The sequence below is a fragment of the Theropithecus gelada genome, chromosome 5 (assembly GCF_003255815.1).
Source record: "Theropithecus gelada isolate Dixy chromosome 5, Tgel_1.0, whole genome shotgun sequence".
NCBI classification, from domain to species: domain Eukaryota; kingdom Metazoa; phylum Chordata; class Mammalia; order Primates; family Cercopithecidae; genus Theropithecus; species Theropithecus gelada.
In genome coordinates, this window is record NC_037672.1 from 71,819,136 (window position 1) to 71,832,025 (window position 12,890).

The window sequence follows — 12,890 nt, forward strand, 5'->3', positions numbered from 1 at the left end:
GTTGCAGACTCTCCATGTGAGTGAGAGAGCAGGTAAAAGACTGTAAATCAATCCTAATAATAGCACATCTGTTGGGAGTCACAGCAGATCAGATAAATGACCGTAAACATTTTGTAAGGGCTGAGTGAGTTTTATTTTTTCTGGCATGTTAAATATGACCAAGCACAAAGGTGACCTGATTTTCCTTGCAATATTTGTTTAAGAAGACAGCTATGTCATATCCTTGGATCTTGAATATTTACAAGTTTTTCCGAACTGGAATACCTGAATTCCAGAAACTTTCTGATATGTGATGTGTGTGTGTGAGTGTTTGAACAGATGTGAGACTGTGGCTTCCAGTGTGGGGAGATCTGGTCATGCATGTCTAGAGTCTCTGTCAACATTTATAATTTTGCAACGCATCTGTGTTTGTAATTGTGGACATTTGTAATTTGCCTGTGCCCAGAATTTGCTCTTAGGAATAATCTAGACTAACGTTAGAAATACATTTGGGCACTTAAATTTAATGCTAACTCTAGAGTTCCCATGGCTCTCAAGAGTCGTTCTGTAGTCCCCTGGATTGGAACACTGTGGCTTGGCTCTTCTCTGGTCCCAGTGTCATCCTAGAGGAGAAATTCTTAGTGTCAGACCATGAACCACTTTTGAGAATCTGATGAAACTATGAACTCTGCTTTTAGGTAAATTTGTGTACTCTAACTCACACTAAATTTGTCAGCATTTCAAAGTTTCGGAGATCCCTGAGGTCCCTTTGCAAACTCCTCTCAAAGAATCAGTTGCAATCAGTTGGCTTTATTGTGCAAGAATCAGAATATTGAATGTGGCATGAATGTAAAATGTAAGGAGAGAAGAGCTGAATCTGTGAAAATCACATTTTCAATTGACTGAAGGTGGACAAATGACTGAAGGAGTGTGAAGTAGTCGTTTGGTTTCAGCAAGTCCTATAAAAAATAAAGATAGTTTAGAAATTTATTCATAGTGTATTAACAGTTCTCATGATATATATTTATTTAGCTTCCATTATTTTTCTTTTTTGTCTGTATCCCATAAGTTAATCAGATTAAATATTTAAATTTAAATATTTAAAATAGGCATATAGTAAACTGAAAATAATAGACATTATGTAATATTTACAGAAAAACTGTCTTTTACATGTTTCTTTACATTTTGCATCAGTAAAATATGTAACTACTTATTAAATAACTTGCTTTCATGTTGTCTTTAATAAAATTTTCTTATTTTGTTCTCAAAAATAGGATAAGCCAGCTGTCTAACCAGCTCTTATTCTCTTTTTCTTAACAGATATCCTGTTGAACAGCAACTAAACAACACACTTTACCCATACGCTAGTCTAAGGAAATCACAGTGTATTTTTCCTGTTTTTTGGCAAGTTAGCCCATATAAAAATAAATGACATAGTAATTAAGCCCCACTGTCTGATATTAAGCAGGTTTGGTTTGCCTCCCATTTGCATGTTCTAGCTGTGATAATTTACTTAATGTCCTCAGACCTACTGGTTTTTATCCCTAAATTTGAGATAGGAATAATATCTGTTTCATATAGTCACTATGGGAATAAACAGACATAATTATGCACAGTTTTTATCATTTGGTGGAGACTTGGGATATTGGTTAAAAATAAATGTTAATATTTATTAATTTTACTTTATCTTTTCCAATACATGACATTTTACAGATCGATCAGTTTTTAAAATCCTTTCACGTGTGCATTCTCACTTGAGTCTCATAGCAACCAGAAGTGAGAAAATAAAAATTCAGAGAAAGTAATGACCAGCCTATGGTCATTAGGCAAGAAGATGAAAGAAGCAAACTTTTCTGGGCTAATAGTAGTCCCATGATATCACAGACCATTGTCTGGTATTTCAGATCATAAAACATGTAAATATCTGATGGACTGAAAATATTTGTTGCAAAGAAACTCAAAATTTTGCAATTTTCTCCCCAAAGTGTGTTTTTTATTTTTTTTGAGTCAGAGTCTCGCTCTGTCGCCCAGGCTGGAGTGCAGTGGCGCGATCTCGGCTCACTGCAAGCTCTGCCTCCTGGGTTCATGCCATTCTCCTGCCTTCACCTCCTGAGTAGCTGGAACTACAGGGGCCCACCGCCAAGCCCGGCTAATTTTTTGTATTTTTAGTAGAGAAGGGGTTTCACCATGTTAGCCAGGATGGTCTCGATCTCCTGATCTTGTGATCCACCTGCCTCGGCCTCCCAAAGTGTTATGATTACAGGCGTGAGCCACCACGCCCAGCCTCCCCAAAGTATTTTACACTCTTTGGATATTTTTCACTTTGTTAATCATTCTATTTGTTTAAATTCTTCTCATAAGTTTCAGATTATTTTAAACTCTACCATTATCCATTGGTCCAAGTAATAAATAGTAACATTTTGCATCACATTCAGTGTTCTGAAAGTATCCTTTTAATATTTATGTGTTTTTCAAGTTAAGCATTATCATTTTTCCATGGGTTTATCTTAGAATAGGAGAAATATGAGAGGCTTAACTTCATGAATCATTTGGAAATGATGTCTGAAATAAAGAAATGCATGGAAACATATCGTTTCCTTTCACTCTTCATACTACAATGAGAGTGCAAGAGAATTGTTACATAATTACAATTTACTTAAACCCATATTCTATATAACTTCTTCTAAAATTACTTTTGAAATAAAAATCATGAAAGTGTTACTTGCTGTTTTACTCTACTGTCATAGTTTGTGTGTGAATAAGGATGAAATAAAACTATTAGATTCTAAGAATGTCCCAATTGTCATAAAAAAGTTTGATAATAAAGTTGCCAATTATTTTCACTTTGTCAAATAAAATTATTTTAAATTTCTAGTTGGAACAGAATCTGGTATATCAATGCTATGGGTTTACCAAGGTAAAATTGTAAGTACCCTGTTTTTTCTGCTTCTGTAATACACTTAGTTTATCTATTTGTACTATTTTAGAATTTATGGTTGTATTCATAAATCCATGCTTCTTGTCAGAATTATTCATTTTGTATATTGTTCATTTACCTGTGTTGTCTTCTTTGGTATTTCCTTGGTGTTTTCATGCCGTAGGTGTAGTAACTGAGACTGTGGTTGTCTCAGGGGTGCTCGTGATGATGGACTCTGAAAAATCTTCTGGAGTGACTACATTGTCCACCGTTGGTTCAATGGTAGGAGCTGGTGTAGGTTCAACAGTAGTGATGGTATTGATGGTAGGGATGATTATTTTATCCTGAAGTTTCTTTGGGGGGATGGCAATAAATGATGGATGTAGGTTTGGGCGACGTACCACAGTGGGTAAGTGGCTATTTGGTAGGTATTGCCGCTGAGGAATTTGGGCATGTGGCCTAACTACAGCTGGGTTTGCATAATATGTGCGAGGCACATATGGATTATTAATTGCTATAGCTGGTCTATGTTGGTACAAATTGGTTCCATAATAAGGATAGCTATTTGGCACATAATACATTGGGACATATGGAGCTGTTTTCTGATAGAACCGTCTTTCACCATTCTCATGGCACTACAAAAAAGAATAAATTATACAGAATATTATTATTATAGACCCAAATGTGGAAATACCTTAAATCTGCATTTTTTGAAATAATATAGTATGTGCCATTGAGTAAGATATTAGAAGTAGGGAACCCAGCAACAATATTATTTTATAAGATGTTGATTTGTACATTGCCTTTCCACTTCATGATTTTCAATATTATAAATATTATTTTGATAATATCAATATAATATTTGTTTCAAAGAAATTAGATGAGTTTATTCATAATGTAAACCATATTGCCCAGAGTTTGGCATATATAGAAAGTGATCTGACATGTTAGCTATTATAGGTACAACACAGAGAAAAATCTCACTCAGAACTTGGACATGTTATATGCAAGCACAACATGCAGACACACACAAAATGGCACACACACACATATGTATTCTCACCACATATTTGTAATTGATCTCAAATTTTATTTATTTAAAAATTAGCCTAAGAGCACATTTATTTTTCCTAAACTAATTACAGCAGAATAGTAATATAACGTGATGTGGAGTGATTCCTGGATTTGAATTTTGGATTTTTTTTTTTGTTTTGTTTAATTTTCTTCACAAAAGATTAGATAAAGAATTGTCTATATCTTAGCATGGATGGTCTTTACAATTTGGCATGTTTTTGCAGTGGCTGGTACTGGTAGTTCCTTTCCATGTTTACTGCTTCCTTCAGGAGATCTTGTAAGGCAGGCCTGGTGGTGACGAAATCTCTCAGCATTTGCTTGTCTGTAAATGATTTTATTTCTCCTTCACTTATGAAGCTTAGTTTGGCCGGATATGCAATTCTGGGCTGAAAATTCTTTTCTTTAAGAATGTTGAATATTGACCCCTACTCTATTCTGGCTTGTAGAGTTTCTGCCGAGAGATTCACTGTTAGTCTGATGGGCCTCCCTTTGTGGGTAACCCGACCTTTCACTCTGGCTGCCCTTAACATTTTTTCCTTCATTTAAACTTTGATGAATCTGACAAGTATGTGTCTTGGAGTTGCTCTTCTCAATAGATGCAGAAAGGACCTTTGACAAAATTCAACAGCCCTTCATGCTAAAAACTCTCAATATTAATTAGGTATTGATGGGACACATCTCACAATAATAAGAGCTATTTATGATGAACCCACAGTCAATAGCATATTAAATGGGTAAAAACTGGAAGCATTCCCTTTGAAAACTGGCGCAAGAAAGGGATGTCCTCTCTCACTACTCCTATTCAAAATAATGTTGGAAGTTCTGGCCAGGGCAATCAGGAAGGAGAAAGAAATAAAGGGTATTCAGTTAGGAGAAGAGGAGGTCAAATTGTCCCTATTAGCAGATGACATGATTGTATATTTAGAAAACCCCATGATCACAGCCCCAAATCTTCTTAAGCTGATAAGCACCTTCAGCAAAGTCTCAGGATACAAAATCAATGTGCAAAAATCACAAGCATTCTTATACACCAATAACAGACAAACAGAGAGCCAAATCATGAATGAACTCCCATTCACAATAGCTTCAAAGAGAATAAAATACCTAGGAATCCAACTTACAAGGGATGTGAAGGACCTCTTCAAGGAGAACTAAAATCCACTGCTCAACAAAATAAAAGAGGACACAAACAAATGGAAGAACATTCCATGCTCATGGATAGGAAGAATCAATGTTGTGAAAATGGCCATACTGCCCAAGGTTATTTATAGATTCACTGCCATCCCCATCAAGCTACCAATGACTTTCTTCACAGAATTGAAAAAAAACTACTTTAAAGTTGATATGGACTTGAAAAAGACCCCGCATTGCCAAGACAATCCTAAGTGAAAAGAACAAAGCTGGAGGCATCATGCTACCTGACTTCAAATTATACTACAAGGCTACAGTAACGAAAACAGCATTGTACTGGTACCAAAACAGAGATATAGACCAATGGAACAGAACAGAGACCTCAGAAATAACACAACACATCTACAACCATCTGATTTTTGACAAACCTGTCAAAAACAAGAAATGAGGAACGGACTCCCTATTTAATAAATGGTGCTGGGAAAATTGGCTAACGATATGTAGAAAGCTGAAACTGGATCCCTTCCTTACACCTTGTACAAAAATTAATTCAAAATGGATTAAAGACTTAAATGTTAGACCTAAAACCATGAAAACCCCAGAAGAAAACCTACGCAATACCATTCAGAACATAGACATGGGCAAGAACTTCATGTCTAAAACACAAAAAGCAATGGCAACAAAAACCAAAATTGACCAATGGGATATAATTAAACTAAAGAGCTTCTGCACAGCAAAAGGAACTACCATCAGAGTGAACAGGCAACCTACAGAATGGGAGAAAATTTTTTCAATCTACTCATCTGACAAAGGGCTAATATCCAGAATCTACAAAGAACTGAAATTTACAAGAAAAAAACAACCCCATCAAAAAGTGGGCGAAGGATATGAACTTCTCAAAAGAAGACATTCATGCAGTCAACAGACACATGAAAAAAATGCTCATCATCACTGGTTATCAGAGAAATGTGAATCAAAACCACAATGAGATACCATCTCACACCAGTTAGAATGGTGATCATTGAAAAGTCGGGAAACAACAGCTGCTGGAGAGGATGTGGAGAAATAGGAACACTTTTACACTGTTGGTGGGACTGTAAACTAGTTCAACCATTGTGGAAGACAGTGTGGCAATTCCTCAAGGATCTAGAGCTAGAAATACCATTTGACCCAGCCATCCCATTGCTGGGTATATACCCAAAGGGTTATAAATCATACTGTTATAAAGACACATGCACGCGTATGTTTATTGCAGCACTATTCACAATAGCAAAGACTTGGAACCAACCCAAATATCCATCAATGATAGACTGGATTAAGAAAATGTGGCACATATACACCACGGAATACTATGCAACCATCAAAAGGATGAGTTCATGCCCTTTGTAGGGACATGGGTGAAGGTGGAAACCATCATTCTCAGCAAACTATCACAAGGACAAAAAGCCAAACACCGCATGTTCTCACTCATAGGTGGAAATTGAACAATGAGAACACTTGGACACAGGAAGGGGAACATCACACACTGGGGACCTGTCATGGGGTGGGGGGAGGGAGGAGGGATAGCATTAGGAGATATACCTAATGTAAATGATGAGTTAATGGATGCAGCACACCAACATGGCACATGTATACATATGTAACAAATCTGCATGCTGTGCACATGTACCCTAGAACTTAGGGTATGTTTAAAAAAAAGAATTGTCTATAACTACGTTCCTCTGTTTAAAAATTTGTCATAAAAATTCATTGGTAGACCTTTCCATATAAATAGAAATAAATCAGCAAAATTATACTACAAAGCAAACTCCTAAAATGAGATATATTTAATGTATTCAAACATATGTGGGGAACAAAAGGGGAATTAAATATAGATGTATGAGAAGTATTCTACGAGGGGTCAGAGAAGGACCTTTCCTTGTCTTAAAAAGTGGAAAGGGGAAATATTAAGCTTTACTTATGTTTTCATTTTTTTCCAATATGAAATGCTGAAAGAGTTTTCTCATATTGTGAAATATACCTGAAAACCAAAGATACATGACAGGTTATATAAGAAAACAAAACTTTCAGCTAGAACGTCAATGTTGATTCATATCACCTTTTGCTGAAATGAATTTTGGAAATATTATTAGATTATTTAATGAGATGAAATATTTAAGTTTTAGACAGAAGGCATCTGTAGTATGACTGACCTTTACAGAATATATTTTGCAGTTCATGCCTCTAGTAGAAATAATTGAAATAGACTTACTGCTGGTTGTTTCTGGTTTTGAACCTCTGCAGCCTGGGGAGTTCCAGAAGAAGTAACAAAAAAAAAGGAAGACTTAAATCAGTTAAATAAAATTTTGCGTTAAAGGCAAAATATGTTTTCTTTTTATTTTTAAAAACATTTTTCATGATTGATCTATGAGGCTTGTTGAACTACTTAAGAAGCAACAGTAGTGTAACTGATTAGTAATAACAAACTTCATGTTTATATTGTCTTTAAATATAACCACCTAGAATGAAAAAGTCACTGTGGGAAAAATCTAGTCATCTGACCGCCATGCCAGCAAATACACAATACACTTAAATGAAAAGTATGAATAATTTCTATTCAGTTTTTATTAAATATACATTGTTAAAAATTAGAGGAGTATTGAGCCTTTTTTCCTTTCTCTGCTCTCATACTAAGATGATTCATAAGGTTTACTTAGAAGATTTAAAATATTGCCTCTTGCATAACCTTAACATATAAATAAGTGTTTTAAATACCATCTTTCATTTGTTTTTATAGTGCTTTTCTTAGTTTTGAATTGTGACATATTTAGAGAATCAGGAGTGAGAACACAATTTTATGGACATGTATTTATAAAACTAAAAACTCCAAAGCTTTTAGAAACTTTTGAAAGGAGGTATAATATTAAATAGTTTTAAATTGGCAGTTCTGGTTTAGGACATTACACACGTATTCGTTGGGTATAAAATGACTCTAGAAACCTTTTGGAAGGTGTGAGTATAGAAAATCAGAAATTTGAGAAGGTAATAAAGTTTCCTTGCTTTAAGACAAAGACTTGCTTTTCTTTAAATATATTAAATCATTAGTTTAAAATGTAAAGAAGTAATATGAGTCTGGGTATGGTGTCTCACTGTGTAATCCCAGCACCTTGGGAGGCAGAGGTGGGTGGATCATCTGAGGTCAGGAGTTCAAGACCAGCTTGGCCAACATGGTGAAACCCTGCCTCTACTAAAAATACAAAAATAAACTGGGCATGGTGGTGGGAGCTTGTAGTCCCAGCTACTCAGGAGGCTGAGGCAGGAGAATTGCTTGATCCTGGGAGGCAGAAGTTGCAGTAAGCCAAGATCGTACCACTGCACTCCAGCCTGGGTGACAGAGTGAGACTCTATCTCCAAAAATTAAAAAAAAAAAAAAAAAAAAAAGTAATATGAATATTATAGAAAGTATACTTTAAAAAATTCTGACAATCTGGACCTTAATGCAATATCAACCTATGCTATGTATTCCTGGTATATGCTTGTCTAAAAAGTATCCTGCGTTTTTATAAGAAATGTGGTATCTCATTTTTTAAAATTTATATCATAGGTTTCATACCTACATTTTTATAGTTGATAACTAAGTTGTCAAAGATTATGTCATGAAATGTTTATTTCTTATTGTTATCTATTAAGATAAAATTTTAATTATAAACAGACAGATGATTAACATCTGTATACCAGTGGCCTTTTTAATAATTTTCATTAATACCTTAAAAAGATTTTTCACAAATGTCATTAGTTTTCAGCGATTCTTTGATAGAAATTATCAAATTGTGGTACAGAAAATTTGTGCCAAATTAAAAATGTCACCAATAGGCTATGTATTTATGCAGTTTAGTACATAATTGCTAGTAAAATATTATCTAACTTTTTATTTTGAGGGAAGGGATAAAATAGTACATAAAACATGGTATCACATTGATGTTTTAATTTGTATAAATTTGACTACTCATAAGATTGAATGGTAAAATCAATAAACTTAAATTATTTTTTTCTGTATATTTGTTCATGTCCCTGAGGCCTGAAGCCTTTGTGAAAATGGGAAGGAATGTACGAAAGACAAATCCGGCTCAGGTAGCTCAGGAACAGGTTGCTATGCAGCAGGGATTTGTGGATCATTTTATGATTTAAACTTTAAGCCCTATTACTCAAAGAGAAAACCTAAGTTCTAAATGTTCAGGTGGCCACAAAGTATCTGAGTTGTAGAACTCAAAGTTTTAAAAGGTAATTTTGACTCCAAGAATTGACCCAATAGAGTTAATAGACATGTTATACATAGGCACAACATGCAGATAATAGAATTAATTAATAGATGTTAACTTAAAAGCAAGTCTAAACTTAATAATAAATAAATATTACAGAGATTTACAGAACAAAGACTAGTGTTCCCCAAAATTTTACAATCCAGGAGGTGGACATATACCATTATTATGCTTGCCTCCTTTGTGAGTGCCTAGAATCCCCAGATGAGCATGAAAATGAAAAGAAGCAATAGCCAAAACAACAATAAAAACAAGTAAAAAAATTAAAAGACAAAAACAGAACTTTTTCTAGGTCCAGTAGCCTTAAAACATTGCATATAATTCAAGATAATGCCTGCAAACCTTCAAGCTGTTTATGGCCACGGATCCCTGGAAAGAGGTCAGTCAATTGACATAATGGAGAAGAATGTAACAAAAGATAATGATTCGAATATTAAAGGCAGAAGTATCAAGGTCTTTGAAACTTGTGAAAAAGCTTAACCAAAGTTGACCTTTGAAGGATTTTGTTTCCATAAAGACATTGGAGTCTGGGTGAGATACGAACTTAATTAAAATAATTTCTGATTCCCGGACTATGCTTTCTGTAGTTATTCTTTCTGAATTATCTTTAATGCATTTATAATTTTAAAATGTTTTCAGTATTGTTTTCCCCACAGAATGTATTTCCTCTATAGTATGAGAATATTAAAAGTTTCCTATATATGATTAACTGTGATTTTTTTTTTATTATTATACTTTATTTCACAGAACTAAACAGATATCCAAAAGAACATGACTTTGATTTTATAATAGAAATAATATTAAAAAAATTAACCTTAAAATATAACAAGTTTGTAGATATTTTGGTCTATGAAGTATAACTGTATTTAGAAATTTGAATAGTTAGAGCCCTTAAATAAAAATTTCTTAAAGTCAGTACAAACTGGTTAGATGAAATTAACTTACCAAAAAAGGCAGGGTTAATGCCAGGACATTCACAACTAGAAGAAAACTCTTCATTATTGCACCTAAAGATACATTTAAAAAATTAATTTAGAAGAATTTGTTACTAGAATTTTAGGAGTAACTTGAATACGATGTTTGCTTTGATTAAGAAAAAAAGCCAGATTTACAGGTAGATTTAGCCAATGTGAAAAATTTATTTTAACAAAAGAATGTAAAAACTCAAACTTGGAGTAAAAAAATTTCTGAATTTAATTTTTGACAGCATTAATGGAATTATAAAATTATCATTACTATTTCAAATGTTGAGATTATCAAGGTAAATATGATGCAGGCCTTGCCAATGAGTAGCATCAATTTTAGGAAGAGTGTTGAAATATACACGAATAACTGTAAGAGGGAAAAAAGTAGAAAATGCCACAAAAGTGGTTTTCTACTAATAAAAGTTTCAGTTAAGAGAAGCAGCAGTCTTTGTGTGGGAAAATGACATATAGGTGAGGCTTGCCTATGCAGGGTTTAATAGGGAGAGAAGTATTTCAAGTAGAGGAGAAAGTCTTGAGAATCACCATGAACATTTGATTGGAATCTTGTATGAGAAGAGAAATACAAGATTGGAAGGAAAGTTTAGAGCAGAAAAAGTAAACACCTTTAAGTTAATAATGGGTGAAAAAGCTAGGCATGGCTTTATAAACAACAGAAAACAATTGATTGTTTTCGGACTAGAAAGTGTATGACTATACATTTTTTGGAGGACTGAGTTCTAGACCAGAGTTCTCTACCTCTGTAACTTTGATCAAGTGATTTCCCTTTCCTGGGCTTTACATGTTTTTACCTGTAAAACTAGGGTTTGAACTTAGAGATTTCTAAAATTCTATAATTCCATGATCAATCCAACAGAAGTATGTAGGATGGAACGGGAAGTGGAGGGTTATGAAACTGTTTTCTTTATAACATGCTTCTCTAATAATCATAACTGATATGATTAACTCGAGTGTTTTAATAGGAAATATAGAGATGATACAGTGGCTTTGACTAAAATATTTAAAGAAATAAATTAACCTTATTTTTCTAAAAGAGTATATACAGTGTCATACCTTCTTATTTGATTTTTAATAAATCATCTTTTTAGACAATAATAATATATGATACCCCAAACTTTTTATATTTAAGTATATATTATGTTTAGGAAGTAATTACTAACTTCATCTTGTTGCAGCTATTGTTATTGATATACTCATATAAACTTAAATCACCACAAACTTGAACTTTACAAAAAAGATTCACAGAATTAAAGTCTCAGATAGGGGATAGAAAGCACATTGTACTCCATTAGCGTCTGATTCTCAGGCAATAATGATTAGGAAGGCTGTCTACTGAAGTGACTTCAAAACTGCCCATACCATGTCATCCAATTTCCATTCGATGGAACTCATTTGTAATCAATTTGAACAATCTAAGAAAACTCGCATTTCTTTAAGTGGGATGAAGCTCTTTATTAATGCTTCACTTGCTAGTGATCTTTTAGGATTACAGACTGAAAATATTTTCATGATGAATCACAGACCCCTTATCAATTCACACAGTAAAATGATATGTAAACAAAAGAAAATATTCTATAAAATGATAGTAATTTGTTTTTGGCACAAACAAAAATTACAGAGATAAGACCATAGTTTGCATATCAGCTACATTTACATTTGCCCTCATCACTTGGTAAGAAGAAATAGTTTGTGAAATGGTAGAGTTATACAGCTTTCATGAGTATTTGAAAGGCATGTTTTAAAAAAAATAATTATTCCATAACACATAAAATTATGACTTTTATAGAAATAAAATTTGAAAGTTATTAAGGGATCAATTGCGATTATTATCATGAGTCCAACTTCCTGAGGAATTAACTCTCAACGTTTGTCTGTAGGAATATGTTAAACGCCTTTTTTGTTCAGAATTCACAATGTCTACTATGATTTAGCTGGTGTCAGAATTCGACTGGAACCCAGATTAAAGTTAAAAATAAATTTGATCATAACACCATCCAGAACTTAGGTTTAGGTTAGAAATTAATTTTAAAGTGATGCTAGGTCATATTCAAGCTTAACAATAACTAAAAGGAAGAAAATGTGATTCTGAAATAACTATGGTGATGTCCCAACTAACTACTGTGAAAATAATCACTTTCTTTTCTCAGGTGTTTCAGCAGCATTACCTTTCCTCGTGCCAGTCAGGTCTTGGTTGGTAGTAGGTTGAGTTGGCTTGTCAGCTGCAGAGAAGACCCAAGATAAATAACTGAAGACCAGACCAATGAAAGGATATTAGTACCTTGAGTCACGCTATTCTGTTTCCCTCCTACTTTTTACCCAATAAGATGATGACAGAAAGGAAAGATTTGATGACAGCAGGGTCACCTTTGGGTCAATCCTTTTTAATGAAATGCAGAGAAGGATGTAAAGTCATCACTCATAAAGCTTGAAAAAAGTGTATTCATATCTTTTTAAATAATCTTTTTTGTTTTATAAAGAAATATAGAAGAATTTTAAAAAATATTAATT

The 12,890-nt window shown here is 33.7% G+C and overlaps 1 protein-coding gene across 1 annotated transcript; it reads right to left on the minus strand.

Annotated features, from left to right (window-relative positions):
* Positions 1 to 769: 769 nt before the first annotated feature.
* On the minus strand, positions 770 to 12,619 carry CSN3 (casein kappa). Its single transcript, XM_025386464.1, has 5 exons — positions 12,548 to 12,619; positions 10,345 to 10,406; positions 7,353 to 7,385; positions 3,036 to 3,531; positions 770 to 938 (listed from the first exon to the last, which is right to left on the minus strand). Exons 2-4 carry the CDS (start codon positions 10,396 to 10,398, stop codon positions 3,070 to 3,072), a joined length of 549 nt encoding a protein of 182 aa, XP_025242249.1. The 5' UTR covers positions 10,399 to 10,406; positions 12,548 to 12,619; the 3' UTR covers positions 770 to 938; positions 3,036 to 3,069.
* Positions 12,620 to 12,890: the final 271 nt, after the last annotated feature.